A 27,161-nucleotide genomic window follows, 5' to 3' on the forward strand; every position below is an offset into this window, starting at 1 on the left:
GACATGGACAGGTGGCAGTTCCCATGGCAGTCTTTGCACTCCTCCCCAGCATGACTGACCTTCCCACCCAACCTCCTGCAGAGACAGGAGGGCGGCCAGCACCACTACCACCAGCCGACTCCTGAAGAGCAGCCCATCCAGGGCCTGCTTCTTCTCCCAGGCCTCCAGCTCTGCCCGCTGCCGCAGTAGGGCCAGCGCCTGCTTCTGCCACTCCAGCTACAGGGAGAGCCCACGGCTCACAGTTCCTGCCACCCCCGGCCAGGGTGGGTGGAACCCTTCTGCGGAGGTCACCCCGAGGTACCCTATGTCTGGGCAGGGCCCCTCCCTCCAGCCCACCGACTTTCTCTCCCTGCCAGGGACTTCCCCCTCACCCTGGAAGGCCAGGTGCCCTGGATCTGCTCCTCCCGCCTCCAAGCTCCTCTCCCTCTCATCTGGCCCAGCTGTTTTTAAATTCTATAGTTCTGTGTGTTAGAGCCTCTTCTGCTTGGCCTCTGAGGGACGGAGGCTGTTCCCAGCTCACTGCCTAGCAGAAGAGCCCAAAGGGGCAAACCTGGAGAGAATCCAGAAAGCTGGAGGTCTTTTGCTGGGTGCTGGGAAGGCGTCTCATGCATGCGTCCTCCTGCTGACCTGTGGAACCACGAAGGGGGCAGCTGAGTGGCCCGGGACCCTCTCCAGGCCACCCCTCGCCGCTGCCTCGTCGCTCCATGGCATGGCGGGTTAGCATAGCCTCTCTACCTGCAGGGAGACCGAGGCACAGAGGCCAGGAATGCAGGCGCGCTGACTCCTGAGCCCAGCTGGCATCCACTCCATCAAGAGTCCCTGCCCCAAACGTGAAGGAAGGCTGGGAGGGCTGTACCCGCACAGAAGGGCACAGAGGGCTGCTGAATCTCCTTGTCCCTGCCAAGGCTGTCTGCCTGACCCCAGCCACGATCAACTCCAGGACGGATGGCAAGAGTCTGTGGGGAGGGTGGGGCCCAGGACATGGGCTTTGCCTCCAGACAGACTGGGTCCGTCATGCATTTGCCATGTGACCTTGAACAAATCACTTGTCAGTCAGAGCCCAGTGGGGTCACAGAGGTCCCTCCTTCCCTTGTGTGAGAGTTGAGGAGATGGCTTGATACAGGCTGGCTGCTCAATCAGCAGGTAGAAGCTGCTGCTGATGGTGTGCAGGGGTGGGTGGTGATGAGGGGGGATGGTGATGAGGGAGGGGTGGTGCTGAGGGGGGTGATGCTGAGGGGGTGGTGATGCGGGGGTGGTGGTGATAAGGGAGGGGTGGTGATGAGGGGGCTGGTGATGGGGAGCTGGTGATGAGGGAGGGGTGGTGATGAGGAGGGGTGGTGATGAGGGAGAGGTGGTGATGAGGGAGGGGTGGTGATGGGGGTGGTGATGAGGGAGGGGTGGTGATGAGGGTGGTGATGAGGGAGGGGTGGTGATGAGGGAGGGGTGGTGATAAGGAGGGGTGGTGATGAGGGAGAGGTGGTGATGAAGGAGGGGTGGTGATGAAGGAGGGGTGGTGATGAAGGAGGGGTGGTGATGAGGAGGGGTGGTGATGAGGGAGGGGTGGTGATAAGGGGGAGTGGTGATGAGGGGCTGGGTGGTCATGAGGGAGAGGTGGTGATGAGGGAGGGGTGGTGATGGGGGTGGTGATGAGGGAGGGGTGGTGATGAGGGTGGTGATGAGGGAGGGGTGGTGATGAGGGGGGTGGTGATGAGGGAGGGGTGGTGATAAGGAGGGGTGGTGATGAGGGAGAGGTGGTGATGAAGGAGGGGTGGTGATGAAGGAGGGGTGGTGATGAAGGAGGGGTGGTGATGAGGAGGGGTGGTGATGAGGGAGGGGTGGTGAAGAGGGGTGGGTTGTGATGGGGGGTGGTGATGAGGGGTGGGTGGTAATGAGAGAGGGGTGGTGATGAGGGAGGGGTGGTAATGAGGGGTGGGTTGTGATGAGGGAGGGGTGGTGATGGGGGGTGGTGATGAGGGAGGGGTGGGTGGTAATGAGGGAGGGGTGGTGATGAGAGAGGGGTGGTGATGAGGGAGGGGTGGTAATGAGGGGTGGGTGGTGATGAGGGAGGGGTGGTGATGGGGGGTGGTGATGAGGGAGGGGTGGGTGGGTGCTGATGGGGTGAGTGGGTGAATGCAGACATAAACACACGCCCAAGTCCAGGGCTCTCTCTGGAATTTCTGTGATTGACCCTAGGCATGCATATGAAAACCTCCACCTCCTCCTTGGATAGTGAAGTCCCCAATGGCCACAGAGGGGCTTTTCTTTCTCCTCGGTGGTCCCCAGGGTCCCAATTCTGACTCTGCACATGCTGGAGCTCCTGGTCCCATGGAGGCTGCCACCAGGAGGTGCTGTACTCAGCGGGGTCTGCGATGGTGGGGCTCTTGTGGATGACCGCTGTCGGATGAGCCCTTGGCCACTGTTGGCTCGTGAATGGGCAGAGCCAAGACCAGGATCCCCGCTTGGACTGCCCCGAGACCGCGGCTCCTCCAGCAGACCGCCCACCTTCCCTGATGGAGCAGCTCAGCCGTGAACCACAGCTAGGCCAGATCCTGGGTGTTTCCACAGCAGCAGAGGACACCCCACAGCACCCAGACAGTGTGAGCAGCAGGGGCACTGGCCACCTGGAGTGCTCTGAGCAGTTGGCTCACCCTGGCCCCCTATCCAGCTGGTGATGACGGGAAGACACTCTTAGACTTCCTGGTTTTGGTTCAACGTCTGTTCTGAACTGAAATTTCTCTGCAAAGGGAAGAAACCATCCTTTGCTTTTGTTTCACGGCCCTGAGAGAGGCTGACACCAGAGAAGGGGCCCCAGCCCCCATCAAATGCCCCTCTGGCACCTGGGAGCCTCATAGTCCTGAGGTCCCCACAGATCTCCCAGCTGTGGCCTGAGGAGGGGGAGTCCTGGTCATCACCAGCCACGTTGGCACCCAACAGATCAGGGAACATGGGAGGACATGAGCTGCTTGTTCCTGAGCTCTGAGTCGTGACCCAGGAGAAAGTGAGCTGTCCCAAGCTTAGCACTGTCCTGGCTGGACAGAGACTGCAGGAGTCACCCCAGTGAGTGCCCCAACTCCCCTAGTAATGGGTGAGAAGCTCCAAGAGTCTAGCTTCACCTGCCACCCCAAAGTCCCTGGTAGCTGTGAGGATGCAATGGGACAGTCTGACAGATCTCAGCACGTGGCAGCTGCCATCACAGCTGGAGAGGATGATGTAACTAGCTACGTTCTGTCACGTGGTGTGGGTCCTGGGGAACCACAGCCTCAAACCAGAATTAAGCTGACAGGACCCCTGACCTCCATGGGGCTCTGGAGTTAGAGAGCCACGGCTCTGCTGTCCAACATGGCAGCTGGCAGCCACACCTGCCGTTTACATTTAAACTTAAGTTAACAGAAAATAAAACATAAAATGCCACTCTTCAGTCACACTGGCCACATTTTCATGGCTTAACAGTCACATGTGGCTGGTGGCTACCATACTGGACAACTCAGAATCCAGAACTTTTCCTTCATCGCAGAAGGTTCTATTGAATAGTGTGGTGTATGTGTTTAAGTCTAGAAAGTTCCACTGGACAGAGTTAGTCTACATGTTTCAACCTAGAAGCTTCCATTGGACAGTTCTGGTCTAGGTGTTTATGTCTAGAAAGTTGCTTGGACAACTCTGGTATAGATGTTTATGTCTAGAAGGTTCCACTGGACAGCTCTGGTCTAGGTGTTTAAATCTAGAAGCTTCCATTGGACAGCTCTGGTCTAGGTCTTTATTTCTAGAAGGTTCTCTCGGACAGTGCTGCTTGCAGTCATAAAAGCTAGACCCAACAGACTCCTGTTGCCTGTCCCCCTGGGGCTACTGCACCTTCTGCCCACAGGATGATGAATGAGGAATAGAGGTAAAGTCTGCCACTTCAGGCTGCCCCTTCCAAGAAGAAGGCAGAGCCTGACTCTGACCTCACCCACTTGGGAGATCCTGGCCAAGAGGTGGCTGTCCTGTGGCCATCGGGAACTGTCTGTGGCTCACAGCAGCCAGCTCCTGCCCATCCAGCCTTCAGGAAGGGCAGTCACCAAATCCAGCAGGGGGAGAACAGAGCCCCATCCCAGCCCATCCCTGGGCACCCCAGGTAGCTCGACACACCTCCCTGGGCTGCACTTTCTGGGGAGAGGAAAGATGGTGCTATGGTTTGATCGTTTGTCCCTCCTCACGTTGAAATGCACAGCAATTCAGCCACGAGGCGATTCAGCCACAAGGCGATTCAGCCACGAGGGCTCCACCGTTGTGAATGGATGAGTGCCATCACTGTGGGAGCAGGTTCGTTAGAAAAAGGAGAGTCCTGCTCCCTTTTGCCCTCTCCCCCTCTCACCCTCCTGCCTTCCTCTCCATGTTGATGCAGCAAGAAGGCCCTCACCAGAAGGCCGGCTCCTTGTTTTCAGACTCCCCAATCTCCAGAACTGTGAGCCAATACATTTCTGTTCGTCATAAGTCACCCAGTCTCTGGGATTCTGTTACAGCAGCATAAACAACCAAGGCCAGAGGCCCATAAGGGCTGTCCTGGCTCTGAATCCCCCAGCACATGCGCTTTCTGCCCCTTCCGGTTGAATTCTCCCTTTGCAGTGATGCCTCAGATCCCACACTCTGTGTACCCACACTTGCTCATCTTCTTACCGCCCACGCTCCCTGAAACAGGTGCTGCAAGGGCCAAGCCCTGCTCCCTCAGTGCCAGGCAGGCAGTGATGGTCAGAGGGTGTGTGTGGAAGGGAAGGGCAGGTGCACACCAGAGCTGCAGAGGTTTTCACACCATGGAGACTGGGAGAGTCTCCTCGGGGAGGGGCCGGGGTGAGGGAGACGCAGACCCTTCCTCCCTCAGAGGGCTCCAGGTTTGAGCCCGACAGGCCCCTCACACACACACAAACATGCACACACGTACATGCACGCACACACACAGGACCCTCTCTGCCAGTCCACAGAGAACAGTTTCCCTGAAGCTGCCAGGTCTGGCTCCATGGCCCTGGAAGACCCGTGACCGCCTCGCCCCCACCCCTCACCCCCCCCCCCAACCCCCCCACCCCCGCTCTCAGAAGCAGCCTTCAGGAAGGCTCCAGCCCCAGGCTTTGAACCCAGCCCCTGGGGGTCCACAGCCCAGGACTAACTGGAGCAGGAATGCCTGGGGCTCCCTCAAGCCTTCGCCCCCAGGATTCCCGGCTGCCAGCTGAGGAGGGTACAGGTTGTATCTGGGGCTGCCCTGGGGTGGTGGTCCGGAGTAGGGGTGGGATGGGGGCCCCCATTCACTCGGAATACATCCTCCCGCCACGTCTCCCCCAGCCAGACATGAGCGTGTTTTACGCTAATGCTCAAAACCTGTTCTTCTGAAGATAATCAATAAATAACGATGAAACAGCAGAGCCCACGCCTCCCCAGAAGCCCCTGCGCCTTCTCTGAGCCCCCGCCTTCTCTGAACCCCCGCCTTCTCTGAGTCCCCGCCTTCTCTGAGCCCCCGCCTTCTCTGAGTCCCCGCCTTCTCTGAGTCTCCGCCTTCTCTGAGTCTCCGCCTTCTCTGAGTCCCCGCCTTCTCTGAGTCCGCGCTAGGTTCCCGAGGCTGCACCCGCCCCTCCAGCTGCCCCACCAACACGCCCACCCGGCCAGGACGGCCCCACAGCGCAGTGCACATCAGGACAAGACCCTCAAGCCCAGCAGTGTCTGGGCCACTCGTGGGCACCAGGCAGTGGGCGCTGCTCATTGGAAACCCGGGATAAAAACACTCAGCAGCAGGAGGAAGAGTCAAATCCGGGCTGATGGGACTGCAGGACGCTAGGCGTGGCTGTCATGAAATAAGCTCGTTGGTCTCCACCCAGCGCCCATCCGCGCAGGTGTGGCCAGCACAAAGCACGCAGAGGGCCCCGAAAGCCTCCAAAACCTTTAATACCGAGGTGTGGATGCTCTCCACACGGAAAAGGGTTTCTCTACCCCTTGGGGCCAAGCTCGAGTGCCAGGCAGCGAAAGTGTTTCCCGCAGATGCCCCTGGCCACTCAACCAGCCAGCCCGGGGCCTGTCCACAGGGTCGCCCTTACCGCAGCTCCAGGGGGTCCAGGGCGCCACGGATTCTGCCCTTCTGGCCAATAGCATCTCCTCCAGTTGCAGGGAGCCCCAGATAGGGTCCGTGTGTGAGCTGGAAAGCACAGGTGCATTCGTGGCAGGGCCAGGCCCGTGGAGGAGGTGGTTGGCAGGGAAATCTGGGGGACAGCTCCTCACTGAGCAGGAACCTGGGTTCCCGTGGCCTGGAGCAGCTCTCAGACCCTCAACAGTGTGCCCAGGGTGGGACCTGCTGGCCAAAAGCCTGGTTGGGGAAGGGCCTGAGGCCTGGGGTCCAGGAGGCAGGGATGAGCGGGAGGCAGGGGTGAGCAGGTGGCAGGGGCGAGGGGGTGGTGAAGGCGTGAGTGGGTGGCAGGGGTGAGTTAGTGGCAGGGGCAAGAGGGAGGGGTCTGAGCATGTGTCCCAGCATGGCAGCATGAGCCAGGGCTGCCAGCCCTCATCTGCAAAGCATTCGTGCCAAGCCCGGCTGCTCGGGGCTCTACACTCAGTCCCCAGAGGGAGCAGAGGTGTGGACGGGTCAGCTACCAAGGCCACCATCAGGCCCCAGGGCGAAGATCAGAGTCTCTGAGGCCAGCGTGCTCATCAAGACCACCTTGGCCATCTCCTGAGGGCACTGCCTGCCAGGCCCACAGCAGAACGGGGTCCGGCATCAGCTTTGGCCCTCACCCCACTACTCAAGGCTGGCGTTGGAGGCTGCAGGGTGACCTATCTGGAGAGCACCTGGGGCTGTGGCCACTAAGGTGGGCACAGCTGGACCCACACATCTGCCCCTACACAGGCCAGCCAGCACACAAGGCTAACAGAGCTAGGAGTCAGGCGTGGCTGCCAGCCTTTCCCCAGTCAGTGGCTAAGTGGTAAGGGAGAGCGGCCAGGTGTGGGCCGGCAGCGCTGCTGGGGTGAGGGGACTTTGGGGTGCACAGAAAGATGGGCGTGTGGGCGGGGCATGTGCTGAGCCTGCGTCCTAGAGCATGGCCAGTCTGACTGCACGCTTCTCATCAGGGCCTTGTCTGTGCTTCCTGGTACACAGGGACCTAGAACCCACTGGATGGATGAAGATGCTGCCCACACCTGTGGCCCAGGGGTTGTGGGAGGGGGACATACCCACCCCCAGCAGCCCACAGGTGTTTGTCTCATACCTGCTGTGGGCAGGAGCTGTGCGGGGCCGGTGATAGCAATGACCCCCCCAACCCAGCCCCACCCACATTCCCGGTGCTGCAGGGGAGCTGAACGTGTGCCCAGGCCATGAGGGGCTGCATGGCACCTGGGAGCACAGGCCTGGCAAAGAGTGTTCCGGAACCCGGGCTGGGTGGCTGGAAGCGCCTCAACCACTGATCGCTTACGGGACAGAGAGCAAGGACCCACCCCCGACTCAGAAATCAGTCTGAGGCCCACACAGTGGCTCACACCTATAATCCCAGCACTTTGGGAGGCCAAGGTGGGTGGATCACAAGGTCAGGAGTTCAAGACCAGCCTGGCCAACATGGTGAAAATACCCCTTTTCTACTAAAAATTCAAAAATTAGCTGGGTGTGGTGGTGTGCACCTGTAGTCTCAGCTACTCGGGAGGCTGAGGCAGGGGAATCGCTTGAACCCGGGAGGTGGAGGTTGCAGTGAGCTGAAATTGCTCCCTTGCACTCCAGCCTAGGCAACAGAGCAAGACTCCATCTCAAAAATAAAGAAAAAGAAAAAAAACCAGTCTGAGAGGCGGCTGGGATCTGGGGCACCTGGGAGGCTCAGCGTGGAGACTCTCGAGGGGGCTGCAGGTGGAATGAGCAGAGGCTGTGTGAGCCTCTCCTGAAACTCCAGCCTGTCAGATGGTGCATGGCAATGGCTGTTTCAGAAGAAACAGGCCAGGCCCCTTTCCTGGCTGCCTGAACAGGGGCAGAAGCTTTGGAGGCCCTAGCGAGCCTCTGAGCCTCTCCCTAATCCCTGCTCTCCACCAGCCTGGGTCCCTCCAGGCCATAGTTCATGAATATGATTCTGCCTCCTGCTGCCTCTCCACCGCCTTGGCAGGGCTGAGCGGCGGAGGGTGCAGCCCAGTGCCTGGCTCTGGTGGGAACGTTGGTGCCAGTGCCACAGGGCACCAGGGTCGCACCTTGGCTTCTCTGGCTGGACCTAGGCTGGGCCAGGAACATGGAGACCTAAGCCTCGGTCTGCCCTTGGAGGCAGATCTAGCTGGTCCCCCAGGAGCCCGAGGCACTGAAATTAACCTCTCCAAAAATTTCCACACACCCCCACATTTCTCAAGCACCACCCCCACCCCCTCTCAAGGGCTGGACAAAATGCAGGTGGCAGAGGTGAGGGCTGGCCCGATGCTCCCTCTTCTGGTGGCAGTGACTCAGTTCCACAGGCTGGGCTGGGCCTGGGCAGCGGGTGGGATCAGGGTCAAGATGGAGTACAACTCAAAGGCCCTGGCACAGGCACCAAGCCCACCATCCCTGAGGTCAAGGGGGTCTTCAGGAGAGGAAGCTGGTGGGGTTTCCTCAGAAGGATGGGCCAGGAAATGTCCCAGCTGAAGGAGAGGAGGGGAGGGGAGGAGAGGGGTGGGGAAGGGAGGGAAGGGCGAGCTTGGGGAGGGGCATCTCCGGGGCATCCCCTTCCCCGATGTGTGAACTCTGAGCCACAGTCCCTCTGCCTGCGATGCCCACTACCATTCCAGTGCTATGCATGGCATCTGCCCTCACACCCTCAGCCACCCAGCAGAGGACAGCTTGGTGGAGGTGGGTGGTGTGACGCAGGCCCTGGGGTCCGGGGAGCCAACGTTTCAGTGTCCCTGGTGGACCTGGTCACATGCTGAGGAGGCAGAGGCCTTCCTGAGAGACGGCTGCCAGCCTGGCCTCCTGCCCACCCCGCCCACAGTGCTGAATTTTAGAGCTTGGGTTCCTGGACTGCCTGGGGAGCTGCTGCTCAGGCTGAGCTGGGGTCCCCCACCCAGGGCGCTTCCGTCAAGGTCAAGGACAGAGGGGTGAGAGTGACCAGGAGTGACCCAAGAATGCCTGGCAGCACATGGTGTGCAGGGAGCCGTGGGGATTGGGAGGCAAAGCTGGCCCGGAGGCCCTGGATCCCAGCCCACCCCAGCAAGAGCCAGAGGTTGGCCAGGCAGGTGGGCTCAGAGGAAGATTTTTGGCAGGGGTGGGGAGTTTTTCAGGAAGGGAGATCCAGAAGTGTTCAAAATCCCCAGGAGGGACTGGAGACCATGGCTGCTGCCAAGGAGGCTCAGGTGCTCCAGAGGCTCAGGTAGTACAGCCTCCATCACGAGTATCTAATTCACTTGCCACCTGCGAAGGCCCCATGGACTGAGCCTGCTGGGCTCCGCTTCAGCCTGGGGCTCACTGGGTGGGGCTGCAGGCGCTGGGGTAGGACAGTTGCTTCCCCAGGAGAAGGGAGTTGGGGCCGAGAGGGGCCTGGGGTGCGGGATGGGCACAGTGTCCCTGGGAAGGGGCTTCAGATGCATCTATGTGACGTGACCCCAGAGAGGCTGAAGCCCGAGCTGGGGATGGGAGCCAGGAAGGGTGTGAGGCTCTGTGGACAGGGGCCCTGAGAGCTCAGGTGGCGGCTGGGATGGCAAGGAGCACCCGACTCACTGCCCCTGCACTCAGCCTGGAGCAGCAGATGAGAGGGAGCTGCGGCAACAGCATCCCTGAGGCCCGCCGTTTGTGGGGAAGCAAGCCTGACATGGGGCTTTGCTGCCCCAGCCAGTTTCCAAGCCAGCACCACCCTGACCGCAGCCTCTAGACCAGCATAATGGGGACACACAGGGGTGACATGAGAGGCAGCCCTTGAGCACAGGTGGCAGGTGGGCTTACCTCCCCACAGAGGTGCCGAGAGCCTGGAAGCGGGCCACGCCTCTCTGCAGCCTTTTGTCCGGTTTCATGTCCACAAGTCCCTCCTCTGGGAAACCTTGGAGAAGAGGACACCTAGCTGCACTCCCTGGTCAGCCAGGAGCACGGGATGGGGCACCCAAGCCATCCACAGTGGGAGAGCCGGGGCCACACCTGACATGGGTTGGGGGTGTGGGAGCCTCTCTTGCCCTCAGGCCTCTCTGCTGGAGGAAGGGCAGGGAGGTGGAGGGAAGGAGCCACTAGAGCAGCTTCACCCTTCCTCTTGCCAGAGGACAAGACAGGGGCAACAGCTGTTGCAGGTGCCATGCACCATGCAAGGGAGCCCATGCCCATGCACACCATGCACCATGAGAGAGAGCTCACGCAAACCACGCGCCACGGGAGAGAGCCCACGCACACCACGCACCACAGGAGAGAGCCCATGTACACCATGCACCATGGGAGAGCACACACACCATCCACAGGAGAGAGCCCATGCATGCCACATGGGAGGGCCCAGGCACAATGTGCTGCTCAGATTCCCTGGACAACCCCTGACTGTTGTCCTCCTATCCCCACTTCCAGGAAGAAAACCAAGGCTCAGAGAGAAAATGGGGCCCCCATTCCTCCCAGCCCACAGGAACCCCTGGCCACCCAGCGGTCACCATGGCCCAGGTGCTGGCTTACCTTGGGGCTTGCTCTTGTGGTGGGCCCTTGGGCTCATGCTCTGCTGTTGCTCCCAGCTGGGGCCCCACGGCAGTGTCTCGCCATCCAGGAAGCAGGTGGCAGGGAGAAGGGGCTGGGCCTGCACACTGGCCCAGTCCCTGGGCGCCCCTCTGCCCCCGTTGGGCCTCAAGCTTCCAGGGCAGGCTGGGGCATCAAGCTTGGGGGTGGCAGGCAGGGTGTAGGGCCATGAGCGTGGCAGGCCCAAGGCTGGGTCCCCAACCGTGTCCAGTGCTTCAGCACCCTGCAGCTTGGTGGTGAGGTTGTCGACCCGCTGCTTGAGGACTCTGGCCCTGGTCTCTAGCGCCTGCAGCCATGCCTGCTTATGCTGGAGGTGCAGGGGGCTGGAAGTGCCCAGGTGCTTGGCCTCCTTCCGGTCCAGGTAGATGCACAGCCCCTGGGGGGCACCCTGGCCATCTTGGGGCCCCCCTGTCCCTGGGGGCTCTAGGGTCTCAGCACAGTTCCAGGCTCTGTTCAAACACAGGCAGAAGCTGCAGGGAGAGAGGCATGGACAGGTCAGCCCGGGCTGGCCCCAGCAGGGTGCGCAAAGCAGGCAAGTTCAGGGGTGAGCATTGCAGCAGCATCTGTGACCGACCCAGTGTCTGTCCACAAGGACCAGGGAATCGGTGATGGTATCCACACAATGAACCATGCAGCTGCTGCAAGGAACAGAGCCAGGTGTGGGCGAGGGTACAGAGGAACTGGATCCTGAGCACTGCTGGTGGAAGTGTAAGACGGTGCAGCGACGGGCAGTTTGGTGATTTCTCAAGAAGTCAAATATAAGACTGGTTGAGGTGGCTTAAGCCTGCAATCTCAGCACTTTGGGAGGCTGAGGTGGGCAGATCACAAGGTCAGGAGATCAAGACCATCTGGATAACGTGGTAAAACCCCATCTCTACTAAAAACACAAAAAATTAGCTGGGCACAGTGGCAGGCACCTTGTAGTCTCAGCTACTTGGGAGGCTGAGGCAGGAGAATCGCTTGAACCCAGGAGGCAAGGGTTGCAATGAGCCAAGATCGCACCACTGCACTCCAGCTGGGGCAACAGAGCAAGACTCCATCTCAAAAATAAAAAAAAAGGAAGTCAAACACAGAACCCCCATGGGTCTGGCACTTCCACCTCTGGCCATGTACCCAGAAGAGCTGAAGTCAGAGTCTCAAAGAGATACTGGCACACCCATGTTTGCATCAGCTTTATTCCCAACAGCCAAAAGGTGGAAGCCACCCAGTGTCCATGAAGGGACAAACGGAGGAGTGAAATGAGGTCCACTGACAGGGGCATAGTATTGAGCCTTGAAAAGGAAAGCAGGCCCGACACAGGCGACCACATTGCCCTTGGTAGAATGAGTCAGGCACAAAGTGAAACTGGCCCAATGGTCCCCTGGAACTTGTGTTATGGTTTCTTTTGAATAAACATAGAAATGAGCCCTGCTGGTTTTAACACATGAGAAAGTTTCGTTTGTCTTATCTGAGTTCCTTTCTCAGGAAACCTACCATCAGGCCTCCCAGACAGAGTCAAGGAGCTGAAATGAACCAGATCACCAGGTCTGGACAAGGAGACACCAGTGCCCTCTTGGTCCTGCTTGCTTCTTTATCCCTCCCTAGTGCCTGTTTCCTGCATGGAGCTACATTCCTTCCCTGAGAGGCAATCCCCCACCTTTAGTTAGGGAGTTGGATTTGAGACTAAGCCCCCATCCCCTTGGCGATGTCTCTGTGATGGGACTTCTGTGTGGCAGGAGCAGGACTGAAACCAAACCCCTGGTGTTTCAGTAATGAAAAGAACAAATGAAGTGTGTTTCCACTCCTGTGGGAGCCCTGGGACAGGCAAGTCCATCGAGACAGGAAGGAGAATGGCGACTGCCAAGGGCTGGGAGGAGATGGAGAGTCAGTGTTTTATGGAGAGGGTCAGCTGGGAAGATGAAGAGTTCTTGAGAGAATAGAGATGAGGTCTCACTGTGTTGTCCAGGCTGGTCTCAAACCCCTGGCCCCAAGTGATCCTCCCGCCTCAGCCTCCCAAAGTGCTGGGATTACAGGTGTGAGCCACCGAGCCTGGCTACAATGTTTTAGGTGGGAAAAAAAAGACAAGGCTGCAATGAAGAGCAATGAGGCCCTGCAGCCACTCGAGATTCAAGGCCTGAGCTCACCAGCATCCTGTCATGCAAACAGAGCCCGGCGGTGGGCACCAGGGGAGGGGCTGCCCTTGGGGCAGGCGTGGCACAGCAGGGCCAATGTGGGATGCTCACTCGGCGGCACACTCAGGCCCTGTGTTTTCATCTCACTAGACAATGACAGGCGCTGCCTCTGAGCTGACCCAGACTCTCGGGGACTGATTCCCAAACGAGCGCTTTCAAGACCAAATGGACCCAAAAGCAGCCAGAGAGAGGGGTTGGGTCTTGCAGAGAGGGTGGGTGCTGAGCTCCTGGGGCCAGCCTGAGCCCCCAACATCAGCCTCGAAAGCTGCGCCATGGGCAGCCCCGAGGGAGTTCAGGGTGGGGCATTCCTGGCGGTTGGGATCCCCCCTCCGGGCCTCTGAGCCGGCTCCCCCTGCCTGCTGGAACCGAGGGCACGCAGGACGCCTGGCCATGAGTTCCTTACAGGTGCCCAGTGTGAGGCCAGACCAGAGAGTGTTTACCACCAGCCTGAAGCTGGGGCCATCCACAGCCCTTCCCAGGCAAGAGACAGGCTGGAAACTCGCACCTGCAGTGAGACCCAGGCTCAACTCCCACAAGCAAATGAGGGGCAGTCTTCAGACCCCACATGTGTGATTCACGATGTCCCCGGGAAGGGGTCTCCAGAAATTAAAATACATGGTAGTTAAAGCAAAACAGAAACACAGAAAAGAACGGAAAAGTCAGCACAGTGAGGAAGCAGGGAGAACGGGACCCTGGCACTGTCGGGGGATGGGAACCCAGGTGGCTGCTGTGGAGAACAGGGTGCCAGTCTCCGAGAAAGCTGTACACAGTATGCCTGCGCCGATGCCACTCACTCCCAGGCGTGGACCAAGAGACACAGTGCAGCAGTGGCTGAAGCAGGTGCGTGTGCCCGGTTCAGGGCAGCCACAGGTGGGGCAGCCAGGCACCCATCAGCCACGAGGCTGTGAAGACAAGGTCACCTGCCCACAGGGGGCATTATTCAGCCACGGACTCAATGAGCTCAAGCTGCAACACAGATAAGCCTGGAAAACCTCGTGCTCAGCGAGAGAAGCCAGACCTGAGCCAGTGATCCCATTTAGATAAAGTGTCAAGAATAGGCAAATCTGGGGGCGGGCAGTAGCTTACACCTGTCATCCCAGCACTTTGGGAGGCCGAGGCGGGCAGATTACCTGAGGTTGGGAGTTCGAGACCAGCCTGGCCAACATGGGGAAACCTCATCTCTACTAAAAATACAATAATTAACATGCCTATAATCCGAGCTACTCTGGAGGCTGAGGCAGGAGAATTGCTTGAACCCAGGAGGTGGAGGTTGCAGTGAGCCAAGATTGCACCATTGCATTCCAGCCTGGGCAAAAGAGCAAAACTCCATCTCAAAAAAAAAAAAGAACAGGTGAATCCATCAAGGCAGAAAGGAGACTGGTGACCCCGGGGGCTGGGAGAGGGGCTGCCTCCTGAGGGTGGGGCTCATGGGGGATGGAACGTTCTGGAACGCAGTGGAAGTGGTGGTTGCGCACACACGGTGAGGGTGTTAAATGCCGTGGAATGTGTACTTTAACATGGTGGATTTAAGTTTGACATGACTCTGGCTTCAATGAGAACCTGCTCCAAGCAGCTGGGTGGCACTGAGGGTGGGGGTGGCCAGAGCCCATCCAATCTGAGGAGCCTCTTGGTGATGAGGCAATGAATCGAGGCCCCAGAATATACCCAGAACTGTCTTCAGCCCGGCGCAGCTCACCCACATCCCTACCCAGCACATACAGTGCCGGTACTTTCGCACCCACCTGCCTGGGGCTTCCTGGCCCCCCAGCACCACGCCAGAGGTCACCTTGCTCCACTGCAGCACGGGTGACTCCAGGCTCCCGGAGGCTTCCAGATCCTAGCATAGGGGCAGTGCCATCAGAGCCTCCGGCAGAAGGACCACATGCCCTGGCCTCAGCCTCAGAGCTGGGCCCTGACCTCCTCTGGGGGTGCCCAGGCTGCTTCCCCAGAGCCTTGCAGGAATCGGGGGTCCCACTTCAGGGGCTGTGAGAGGCAAGGGAGTCCATCCCCCAGGAGCCCCATCGTACCCAGGGGCAAAGGCTCCCAGGTCTCACCCTGTGCCTCACCAGAGCCTACCGGGGGTATCCACGGACACCCTCCCTTTATACAGGCAGTGTTAGCAATGACACACAGCCCCCAGGACCCGGCTGCAGCCCTCACCTGCCCACTCCCTGGAGGGCACCGGGGGCACCTGAACCTCCAGCCCCTGGCTGAGCTGAGTCCCCGCAACCCACCCTCAGCACGTACCCCAGACTGTGCAGAACTGGGGACAAAGGTCACGATGCCAGGGGTGGTCAGGGAGACCACGGGGACCTCGGTGCCAAGGACAGCCTCCCTCTGCTGCCTATAGACCTCCTGCAGCCTCTGGCTCCTCAGCTCCCGGGCTCGCAGGGCCGCCGCCTTCTCCTCCAGGGCCTGCCACCGCAGCGCCTGCACCTTCTGGCGCATGAACTCCCGCAGGGACTTGGGGCTGTGTCCCAGGAGCCCCCGGGGCCTGGGGCAGGGCCGCGGCGCATCCTTCTCCTTCCCAGGTGGGCTCTGAGGGAAGCTCCCGGTGGGCCTTGGCAGGGCATGCTTGGCACCTGAGGCAGGAGAGCCAATGCCTCTTCCCTGGGCCAGGGGGCCGGCCCTCTGCACGCAGGAGCTGCTCCAGGGGCACTGGGCTGGAGGACTGGGCCTTTCCAGAGGGTTCCATAGACTGGGGATTGGGGCCTCCTGGTCTTCACAAGCAGTCCAGGCCCTCCGAGGACAGGGCCACGTGGCCACAGCACTCCAGGGCTGCCGGGGGGAGGGGCTCAGCTTTTCAGGGGGGCTCCCGGGCCTCTGGGAGGCAGGGCCCTGTCTTTGGGCCCCCCAGACCCTCTGTGGACTGCAGGCCTGCCCTGCCAACGTACTCAAGGGCCGCCGGGAGAAGTGGCCCAACCTCTCACAGGGACTCTCTGGCCTCTGGAAGGAGCGGTCCTGTTTTGGGGCCCTCCAGGCCCCCTGCGGGCAGGATTCCCATTCAGTGGAGAAGCTCCGGGGCTGCCAGGAGTGGAAACTCCTAGCCCCCACTAAAGAGGAATGCTTCCCCTCCGTCATGGCCCAGGTTCTCTTAGAGAAGGAGCTGTGTGCACCCGGGTCCCTGCAGGGGCCCTTGCCTGCCACGTCCTGCGGCCTCTGCTTTGACAGCCCAAGCTCTCGGCCTCCCTCCCGGCTCTGGGCCAGTTCCAGCCCAGCCTGGATTTGCTGGCGCAGGTCTTGTAGGATGGCCATGGCCGTCTGGATGGTCGCCGGCTGGTCAAAGGAAGCCAGGCTGGGTGTGTTCCCAGACGCCCGCTGGTCACTGTGGGCAGAGGTGGCACTGGGCCGCTGGGCACAGACAGGCGAGCGATTGGTAGCTGTGACTTTCCTGCTGCCTTCTGCAAAGACAGGAGTGTCAGGGGTGAGGAAGGGAGAGCAAAGCTGGCTCTTCCACCAGGCCAGAGGTGAGGAGCGTGGGGAGGTCGAGGAGGCCCTCGGGCCCCTGCCCTTCCAGTTACCCCCGGCCACTATGCCCATCCTCATGGGCAGAAGCCCTCTGAGGGTGGGTGCTGCGCCTGTGTGATGAGTTGTCACTCTGCACATGCTAGCCGAGCACGGGTGGAGGGTGCCTGTGTCTGGGGAGCCCCTGCCAGCTCCCACCCTGCCTTCCTGCCGAGAGAAGGCCTTGGCAGCGTGCCTGCCCTGGGAGCTGGCAAGGGAGCCTCCCGGGGACAGAAACTCTGTTCTCAGGCTTTGAAAACACATATTGCCCGAAGTCCAGTGTGGATGGTGGGTTTGGAGGGTGTTTGCAGGCTGCCGTGAGAGGCGCCGACACCACTTGCTTGCAGACCGCCTGGAGCCTGGGCATCTCCTCCCCTTCCCCGCCCCCCAGATGCCACAGCAGAGCAGGGCAGAGCCCGTGGCAAAGACACAAGTACCTAAGTCCGCAGCAAGAGCCAGGTCTCTGCAGGGGGCCTTGCTCTGGAACCGGCGGAGGGTGGGAGGGGGCCCAAGTAGCGACCTCACCAGAGCTTGTCCCTTCCTCCAGGCGTACATGCCAGCCAGCTCCAAATCTTAAAGAGAGAAAACACACACACAGCCAGGCTTACCACGACCCTCTGGGCACTGGCCCAGGCAGGGAGGTTGGTAGCTCTGTGCAGCCCCAGAGGCCTCAGCCTCCCAGAGGGCACACTCCCAAAGGGCACAGCAGGGGAGGGGGGAAATCCCTCATGTCCAGGTCCCTGTTGGGCAGAGTGGGACCCTCAGCCAGTACAGGGCAAGGCTGAGTCTCAGGGCAGCCACAAGTGGCTTCCCTGACCCTCAGAGTCCTCTTCAGGAAAGCCGGGAGAACAGAGCCTGCCCCCACAGCTTTGCTGGCAAAGCTCTCAGCACAGGCCAGGCCTGCAGGGCATTCGAAAGAAACGGGAGCAGCAGCAGCCACAGGAGTGACAACACCCACCCTCGGCTCCTCGGCCAGGCTCCTCACTAAGCATGGGAGGTCCCATTGCTGTGGGCCACGTGAGTCAAGCCACAGGAGATTCATCCGCTTTCAAGCCAGCAGAGTCAGTGGTCACACAGGTGGGCAGCAGTGAAGGCTCCCGGCCAGCAGGACAGGGGGGTCCTGGTCATTGCAGCCACAAACAGCCCCACATCCCGAATACAGGTGAGCCTTCACCCACAAACGCCATCACACGGCGAGCACCGATCATCAAGGTGGCACTTCCTAGCCCAGCTCACCATCACCTGTGTCAACACCAGACCCACCAGACCCACAGGCCCCCCACCGAGGGCCCCAGCAAAGGTTGAAGCAGGGTGGGCCCTGACTCACACGCTCTCATACTCACAAGCACTCACATGCTCACACACTCTCGTGCTCTCACACATGCTCACACATGCTCTCACACATGCTCACACATGCTCTCACACACACACACACTCACACACGTTCTCACATACATGCTCACACGTGCTCTCACACAGGTGCTTACACGTACTCACAACTCCCTCATGTATTCACAGGCTCACACTCACATGCCATCACATACACTTACACACATGCTCACACACACACATGCTCACAACTCCCTCACGTGCTCACAGGCTCTCACACTCACAGATATGCTATCCTACACCTTCACACTCACATGCTCACAGGCTCACACACACACTCAAATGCTGGCAGGCACTGGCACACTCACTCTCATGCTCACACACTGTCACATGCTCTCACATGTGCTGTCATATATGTGCACACATTCAGATGCTCTGGCATGCTCACAATTCATGCATTCACACGTGCTCACACATCCGGACACATGCTCACACATGGTCTCATGCTCAAACACTACTTAGACACACATGCTCTCAACCTGTTCTCACACTCACACATGCTACCAGTCTCATATGCTCTCAGACTCACACACACACACAAGCACATTCACACACACATGCCCTCACGTGCTCTCACAGACATACAAACATACGTGCACACTCATACATACACGCCCTCACATGTACTCTCACATACACACACTCACACGCACACTCACACACACACACACACACGCTGCTTATTCCAGCTGGCTCCACAGGGCCAAGACCACATGTGCTATGGATTGCTGGCCCCTACACCCCTTCCTAAGGCCCAGCCCAGGGTGGTTCCACCACGTGGCCTGGGGTCAAGACCACCATGGAGTATCAGCCAGGGCTCATCCTGTCCCCTAGGAAGGGAGACTTTCTGCCAAATGAGAGTGCCTTGGGCAGGGACCATCCAGAGAGCTGAGCAACCAGGGGCAGGCTCCTGGACTGAGTCAGGGACTTCCCTAGCCCCCCCAGCCACAGCACCCTCCCCGAACTGCCCTGCCCCCTGGCCATCAGCCACATGCTTGAAGCTACCTCTCCAGAAGGTGAATGGGCTGTGCAGTCACCCCCACCAGGCCATGCCCTCCCAGAGCCACATCCCCAAGGACAGGCTCCCCACGGCCATGCTCTTTTCAAGACAGGACCCCAGGCCACACCTCACACCCATGCCCACTTTAGGGTAGGACCCCCTTAAGGCTGTACCCTGTCTAGGACAGGACCTCAAGGTAGAGAAAGGTTTAGGGCGTGGTCTCAGGAGTCCCAGAGCTGGGTTGAAGTCTGGCCCTGCCACTCACCAGCCATGGGCCTCAGGCAAGTGATGTAACTTATCTATGCCTCAGTTTCCCCCTCTGTAAAATGGAGTGCATATCTCACAGCACCTCCCACAGGGCCACATGGATGAAAAGGTAGCAACGATCATTGTGGGAGTTGGGCCTGGAAGGAGGTCAGGATTCTGCTGGCTTAGGGTGGTGTCAAAGGCTGGAGCTGAGGCCAGCGTGACCCAACTGCCCACAGCTAAGTTTCAGGGTGGGGGCCCCAGTGTGGAGGGAGCCCTGGTGAGGTTTCTCCATCCTAGTCCCTATAGCTGCTTCCCCACACAGTCAGCCGGGCTCCCTTGCTGGGGTGCTGGGCCAGGGACCCGCCTGCCCACCTGCCCGCCTGGCCCTTCCATCGCTGGCCACTTGCTTCCCCATTAGCCCGCCAGAGGGTCCCACTCGATAAATGGGTCCTGGTGGGCACATTTTTTCTTCCACTGAGCAGTTTAACGGCAATTAATTTTTTTACGAGAGGATTTTTAATCTGTGGAAATGGATGAAGTCCCCAAGTGCCCTGTCACAGTTCCGGGCTGGCCTAATCTATGATAAAAAATGCAGAGTGAGGTGAGATAATCTGAAATTAAATATCGGGCTTCATTTTCCTTTGGCCCGGATGGATGAATATTTTATAACTATTGTGATTTAATTTTTTGTTAACTACAGCAAATTTCTAATTCATCCAATTCCCAAGTCCTGCAGCTCTGACCTCTGAACCGAAACTCATCTCTCCTTGGCCCAGCTGTGACTTTGTCACTGACAGAAACTAATGGTCAGCACTGTCAGGGTGACACGCTGCTTACGATGATGAATGTGGCCGGTGGCACGGCCTCTGACCCAGTGTCAGGCACGAAGCAGGTCATTTTTCAAGTGAGCCGTGAAAATAAAACAAACCAAAGACCTGGGGGAGGGAGGGGATGAGCACGCCGAAAATTATTATATTTACGCATGTTTCCTCAGCCTTCCAGAGCCTTCTTGGTGCCTGGGTCCCCTGGTCTCCTTCCCCTCCTGCATGTCCTCTGGCCCCGCCAAATGCACACGGTGGCCCTGCAGCCCTGCTGAGCTCCCACCTCACCCTCGAGTCCTCCCTGGGCGTGGGCACAGAGCCATTTGCTCTCAGCTGGAAGCTGCCGCTCTGCCTGAGAGCAGAGGAGCCAGTGTCTGATGACTCCAGACAGACGCTCAGCACCTGGGCACAGACAGAGCACACGCCATGCGGTGCCCCTCCCCACGGTCCCAGGGCTGTGATTGCTCGCAGTGTGGGGAAAGAGGCATGGAGCTTCACGGGAGTGGCCACGAGCTGGCGCTGCTCACACTTAGGATAAGGGTCCCACAGAGCCAATCTCAGCACCTGGGGGCTCTCGCTGGTGTTCCCGGCCCCCGTGGTTCAGTGGCCCAGGACCTAAGCCTGGAGGGCGGCCTGGCAAGCTGCCCACCCTCCGCCCCAGGTGCACACGGCCAGCCTCCCAGGTTACGAGCGCCAGCCTCGGGCTGGACGGGCGGGAAGCTCTGCCTCTGTGTGGTCCGGGCAGGCCGTGGAACCTCTGTGAACCTCAGTTGTCTCATCTACAGAATGGGAGCAAGACTGCCTACCTCAGCAGGGAACCAGGAGGCTTCAGTGAGCCCACGGAGTGTGGGCGCTGGCCACGCCACTCCTCTGACATTGAAGACGCCCCAGAGGGAAGCCCCGGAGGGATGCTGCCTGCCACCCGCCCCCCCCGCCCTGAAACCCTACTGAAGGGCAAGGGTGGCTCTCAGGTTTGCCCTGCCAGCTCCAAAACCCATGCCCAGGCTAGGCCGCTGGGTCTCTGCAGGGCACTGACACCCCTGCCCGGTCCTCAGGGAGGAGATGCCTGGATTAGAAATTCCTCTGACCACTGGGATCCACCCACAGCATTGCCTGACTGCACTCTCCAGGAAACACTAATGAAATTAAGCGCAAAGCAAGAAGCGTATGGTTGACTCGCACCCCCATGCACCTGCATGGAGTCCCCAAGCTACTGTAGAGAGTGGGGTCTGCGGAAGACCCTTTCCCATCCCCAAGTGTGCAGTTGGAAGGAGATGTCCTGGGCTTGCTTATTAAATGCGGCCTCATGACAAAGCAAGCAAGCACGGCTCCCTCAGCCAAGCGCGCCCTGAGCTGCCCACCACACGAACATCCATGCCAGTATCTGTTACTGCTCTGGAGAACTGTGGGCTGCGGGTGCCCTGAGCTGCGGGTGCTGTGATCTGTGGGTACTCTGAGCCGTGGGTGCCGTGAACTGTGGGTGCCCTGAGCTGCAGGTGCTGGGATTTGTGGGTGCCCTGAGCTGTGGGTGCTGTGATCTGTGGGTACTCTGAGCTGTGGATGCCCTGAGCTGTGGGTGCTGTGATCTGTGGGTACTCTGAGATGTGGGTGCCGTGAGCTGTGGGTGCCCTGAGCTGTGGGTGCCGTGAGCTGTGGGTGCCCTGAGCTGTGGGTGCCGGGAGCTGCAGGTGCCATGAGTTGTGGGTGCCCTGAGCTGCGGGTGCTGTGATCTGTGGGTATTCTGAGCTGTGGGTGCCCTGAGCTGTGCGTGCTGTGATCTGTGGGTACTCTGAGCTGTGGGTGCCGTGAGCTGTCGGTGCCCAGAGCTGTGGGTGCCCTGAGCTGTGGGTGCCCTGAGCTGTGGATGCCAGGAGCTGCGGGTGCCATGAGTTGTGGGTGCCCTGAGCTGCGGGTGCCGTGAGTTGTGGGTGTCATGAGCTGTGGGTGCCAGGAGCTGTGGGTGTCCTGAGCTGTGGGCTACGGGTGCTGTGAGCTGCAGGTGCCAGAAGCTCTGAGTGCCATGCACTGCAAGTGACATGAGCTGTGGGTGCCGTGAGTTTCAGGTGCCCTGAGCTGTGGGTGATGGGAACTGTGGGTGCCCTGAGTTGTGGGTGCTGGGAGCTGTCGGTGCCATGCGCTGCAAGTGACATGAGCTGTGGGTGCCATGAGCTTTGGGTGCCCTGAGCTGTGGGTGCCGTGAGCTGTGGGTGCCCTGAACTGCAGGTCCCGTGAGCTTCGGGTACTGTGAGCTGCTGGTGTGTGCTACACTGTGGTTGAACAGCTCTGTTTTCTTACAGACTCTCCCAGCTTCCCGGTTTTGAGAGGACAATAGTGCCTGATGTTTTGTGGACTTTCACTTTTTCTCAAGGGACACGCCCCTGCCGGGACAGGAACCACCTGCTGCTCCAGAGGTGGCCAAGGTCGCCAGTTGCCTGGGACACGGGTCCTGACGCTCCCGCCAGGCCTGACGATCCCAGGTGCCCTGAGGAAGCCTGTGCACACGGCAGTCCAGCTGGCCAGCCCCAGAAATGAAAGCCGTCTGCCTACATAGTGTGCCAGGGTTATACATGCCCTTCCCCAAGCCCTGCCAGGGCCCTGAATAGCAAACCTTACCTTTGTCTTTGTCTTTGGCCACTCTTCTAGGGGAGGGCGACTTGGGGGTCTTCTCTCTTTTGCAAGAACTGCTTCTGATCCTTTTGGGTTTTTCCCTTAGAACTTCAGTGAGGAAGAGAAGGGAAGGAAGGGAGAGAAGGAGAGCAGTAAAACCACACACAGGCCCCACCACTCGGCCGCCCTGGGGTCCTGTGCAAGCACAGTCATGAGAGCCATAAACTTGCCGGTCCTACTCCCCGGTCGGCGAGAGCCAGGTTAGGCGGCTAATGCTGAAGACAGGGCACCCGGTCTGACTGTCACATCCCCTGCCAAGAGCCAGGGTAGGTGGCTAACGCTGAGGACAGGGCACCCAGTCTGACTGTCACGTCCCCTGCAGAGCTCTCCCTGGGGATTGGCACGGGGCACTCCTCCCTAGAGAGCCGGGCACGCCTACTCAAATTCTCTCCTGGGTGTGTGGTGGCCTCCCCTCCTGGCCCAGAGGTTCTGAAGACAGTTTCTAATCTCTGAATCCAGCGCCCAGCTGGGGGCTGGGCCATGGGCACTCAGGACTATTCTCTGAGTGAAGGAATGACTGGACAGGACAGGCCCCAAGTGAATGCACAGAGTAGCAGCGTCCAGACTGAACATCTCTGAAGCCAGAGGCAGGAGGAGGGAGGGCAAGACCTGGAGGGACTTTGGCACCGCGGGTGGACCCTTCTGGCTGACAAAGGAGATGGAGAGCCGAGGCGGCAGAGTTTGCTCAAAGTCACACAGCAAGTGCAGCGGCCACCCAGAGGGCTGGCTCCCGAGGCTGCTCCTGCAGTCTCTGCACGGCTGGCGGGGGGCACATCTGGGAAGCCACAGTCTCTGACGGGTCTCCCACAGGTGGGAACCCACAGAGGAGGACCCTGTCCAAAGGCGTCTCTGGGCCTCCAAATGCCACTCGGTCCAGGCCGGGCCTGTCCCTTGGTTTTCCAGGCCCCGACCCTGCTGGCAGGAGGATCCTCAAGAGCCAGGTAGGTCCTCTAAAGGACACAGACTGTGTGACCCCACTCTACGCAGTCACCAGAGTGGCCGGGTCCACAGAGACAGGAAGCAAGAAGACAGGTGCCAGGGCCTAGGGGAGGGGACGGGGAGTCAGTGGGGACAGAACTTCAGCTGGGAAAATGGAAAGTTCTAGAGATGAAGGGTGGCAATGGCTCCACAGCTCTGAGAATGTGCTTAGTGCCACTGAACTGTGCACTTAGAAAAAGGCCCTCCCACTTCAGGAGACCTAGGCAAGCGGATCACGAGGTCGGGTGTTTGAGACCACCAGCCTGGCCAACATAGTGATTTTTAGTCTCTACTAAAAATACCAAAATTAGCCAGGTGTTGTGGTGCACACCTGTAATTCCAGCTACTTGGGAGACTGAGGCAGGAGAGTCACTTGAACCCGGGAGGCAGAGGTTGCAGTGAGCCGAGATCACGTCACTACACTTCATCCTAGGCAACACTGTGAGACTCCGTCTCAAAAAAAAAAAAAAGAAAAAAAGAAAAAGGCCCTCCTCCATGCCTGCTTCTGGAGAGTTCTCAAACTGGGAGCATGAAAACGAGGATGCCAGGAGCTGGTGACCAATAGGACGGGGTGGCTGAGATCCCTGAGTGACCCACTGCTGGGTCCTGAACTTGACCAGTGGGCCCCAGTGGCCTCCCTGGGCAGGGGCAGGAAGGGTGACCTCCTGGACAAGCTGATGCCATGGGGGTCCCCCTGGAAGGTGGAGGAGGAAGAAACAAGGTGGCCCTGGCCTCGGGCTGAGGCAGAACCAGATCCGGAGGGGCAGGAGTGCCGGGAACTACCGGGCTTGGGGAACCAACCCTGTCCCCTGCTCTCCGAGGGGCCAGCCCTGAAGCCCACCCACATCTGCACTGGCTCACACACCACATGGGAGGGACACCCCCAAATGCGTGCCTGTGGCTGCTGCCCAACCAGACCTCATGGAGAATCCACCAACTCCGCCCCACCCAGCCAGCGCCGCACCGCTGGGAGGGGCAACAACTGTCCCCACGAAAACAAGACACACGTGGTTCCCAAGCCCCCTCCCCCTCCTTCATTCTGGGTCTCAGGAATCTTGTGGTCATCTGCCTCTCTCTGGACTGGAGAGAGCTCCCTGCATCCATATTGCCCCGGCAGCAGACTGAGCCTGCCGAAGCCCAGTTCTCGGCCACTCCCCACCTAGACCTCCGTGGCTCCCATTGTCCGGGAGGAAGGCCACATCCTCCAGCCTCCAGCACCAGCTCCTGCCAGCTCCATCCTCACCCCTCCCGTTTGTCAAGCAAATGAATGAGCAAAAACCTGGTGGGGCCCTTGCTTCTAGCCCAGGAGCTGGCAGGGACCTGGAGAGCTCCAGGCCCACTCCCTGTGGCTGCCATGTAGCCACATAGGAAACCCCTTGCCTATTTTGTACAGGAGTTCTCTTGGAAAAAAACATTTTTAATGCTTCTGCTCAGGTCCCCTGCCCTGCAGGGCCTGCCTGGATTCCGGCCCCACTGGAGAGGCAGAGGCTTAGAACATAGGCTCTGGATAATGGCAGTCTGGCTCCAAATCCCCACTGGGCCTCTTTCCACTTGGGGTCCTCCCTGACCCTCAGTGTCTTTGTCTGTGAATGTGGCCCAGCATGTGCTGCCCACATTATGGCCTGAGCATCTAACCCAGAGCACCAGGGCAGCCACCCACAGAGCCACTCACCAGGAACCTGGTGCTGGGAGGGCCCGGAGAGCTTGTGCCCCTGGCCACAGGATGCCTTGTCTTCAACTCTGCGCTCAGCTGCCCTCAAGATGCTGAAACCTGGAACAGGGTGAAAAGCAGAAGGCAGGGTGAGAAGACATCCACAGAGAATCCCCAAGAGAAGGTGCCAGTTTGGCAGCAGCTCAAGAGCCTTTTTATTTATTTATTCATTTGAGACAGGGCCTCACTCCGTCACCCAAGCTGGAGTGCAGTGGTGTGATCTCAGCTCACTACAACCTCTGCCTCCTGGGTTCAAGTAAGTCTCCTGCCTCAGCCTCCCAAGTAGCTGGGCCTGCAGGTATCCACCATCACAGCTGGCTACTTTTTGTATTTCAAAAGCCTTTTTTTTTTTTTTGGAGGTGGAGTCTCGCTCTGTCACCCAGGCTGGAGTGCAGTGGCGCAATCTCAGCTCACCAAAACCTGTGCCTCCCAGGTTCAAGTGATTCTCCTGCCTCAGCCTCCCGAGTAGCTGGGATGACAGACAGGTGTATTTTTTGTATTTTTAGTAGAGATAGGGTTTCACCATATTGTCGAGGCTGGTCTCAAACTCCTGAACTCAAGTGATCTGCCCACCTCAGCCTTCCAAAGTGCTAGGATTACAGGCTTGCACCACCATGCCTGGCCTCAAAAACCTTTCAATAGCACCTCTGACCGATGGTCCAGGCTGAGAGTGCATCCCATGAGGCCCATCAGGACATGCACCAGTGCTTGGCACAATGCTGGCATCTCGTATAGAGCCGCCTCTGGCCGAGGCTCCACGGAGCCCCCAGGAGTGAGTCAGGACATGCAGGCCCCCAGGCTGTGCACTGAGTGTGGTTTGGAACATGTAGCGCCGGGAAGGAGGTAGCACAGCATGGGCCCCAACTTCTGTTCTTGCAAAGGGACGTCATGGCTTAGGGGGTGCACCCCAAAGTGTTCGCTCAGACAGTCTGGGGGAGGAAGGTACATGGGAAGTTGGAATGATTTTTATTCCATTCTTTGTGCTTATTGTACATCCCCCCGAAAAAAATATGCACTGCCTTAAAAAGCAAAGTCACAAAGGACAAATTCTATGTGATTCCACTGATAGGAGGTCCCCAGAGTCGTCAGACCCACAGACACAGGAAGTAGGCGGGAGGGTCCAGGGCTGGGAGGGGACGGGAGTGAGTGTTTCTCGGAGACAGAGCTTCAGCCTGGGAAGACGGAGCATTCTGGAGGCGGAGGGTGATGGTGGATGCAGGACACTGTGAATGTGCTCAGTGACACTGAACCATGCACTTTAAAATGATTAATATGGTGCATTTTATGTTATGCATATTTTACAATTTTTTTAAAAATCAGAATTATCTTAAAAATAAAGGAGGTGGCCAGGTGCAGTGGCTCACGCCTGTAATCCCAGCACTTTGGGAGGCTAAGAGGCAGGCGGATCACCTGAGGTCAGGAGTTCAAGACCATCCTGGCCAACGTGATGAAACCCTGTCTCTACTAAAAATACAAAAATTAGCCGGGTGCGGTGGTGGGTTCCTGTAATCCCAGCTACTCGGGAGGCTGAGGCAGGAGAATCACTTGAACCTGGGAGGCAGAGGTTGCAATGAACCAACATTGTACCACTGCACTCCAGCCTGGGCGACAGAGCGAGACTCTGTCTCAAAAAAATAAAAAGTAAATTAAAACAATAAAGGAGGAAAAAGTTCCCTGTTTTCTTAGGAAAAGAGTGAAATACCTGGACACCGAGAGAAGCCAAAGGACTGGCTCTCACCGTCATTCCAATCCGGAAGACCTCTCCAGGTTCTTTACTTACCACCCCCACCTGACCCCCACCCCTGACCCTAACCTGCCCCTCATTCCCACCCCCCCGTCCCTGCAGGAGGGAAGCTGCCACTTTCCAAATCTGAGGCTGGCTTTTTAGTGTGCTCCTGACCTTAGTCCCCACAAATCTGACCATGCAGCCCCCCGAGGCTGCAGGGACAAAGGTGCAGACTCCAGGCCCAGGGACCAGGTTCTCTCTCTCAGCCCTGCAGGTCCTCCCTGTGCGTCCCTCCCTCCCAGG

The 27,161-nt window shown here is 59.0% G+C and overlaps 1 protein-coding gene across 3 annotated transcripts in view; it reads right to left on the reverse strand.

The window, feature by feature from the left end:
• Positions 1 to 27,161, reverse strand: part of CCDC187 (coiled-coil domain containing 187) — a 51,235-nt gene that overhangs the window by 21,941 nt on the left and 2,133 nt on the right. For 2 of the 3 annotated variants that reach the window (XM_035262840.3, XM_078331693.1), the window contains exons 3-10: positions 25,094 to 25,192; positions 22,390 to 22,491; positions 16,755 to 16,889; positions 15,061 to 16,214; positions 14,556 to 14,650; positions 10,586 to 11,112; positions 9,884 to 9,977; positions 5,892 to 6,154 (exon numbers count right to left, since the gene is read on the reverse strand). In XM_035262840.3, coding sequence (XP_035118731.3) covers positions 5,905 to 6,154; positions 9,884 to 9,977; positions 10,586 to 11,112; positions 14,556 to 14,650; positions 15,061 to 16,214; positions 16,755 to 16,889; positions 22,390 to 22,491; positions 25,094 to 25,192 — 2,456 coding nt within the window. In that variant the 3' untranslated portion in view covers positions 5,892 to 5,904. Of the gene's footprint in view, positions 1 to 108; positions 217 to 550; positions 628 to 5,891; positions 6,155 to 9,883; positions 9,978 to 10,585; positions 11,113 to 14,555; positions 14,651 to 15,060; positions 16,215 to 16,754; positions 16,890 to 22,389; positions 22,492 to 25,093; positions 25,193 to 27,161 lie in introns of those variants that run through there. The other variant, XM_078331706.1, reaches the window with a different exon arrangement.

The sequence above is a fragment of the Callithrix jacchus genome, chromosome 1 (assembly GCF_049354715.1).
Source record: "Callithrix jacchus isolate 240 chromosome 1, calJac240_pri, whole genome shotgun sequence".
Classification (NCBI taxonomy): domain Eukaryota; kingdom Metazoa; phylum Chordata; class Mammalia; order Primates; family Cebidae; genus Callithrix; species Callithrix jacchus.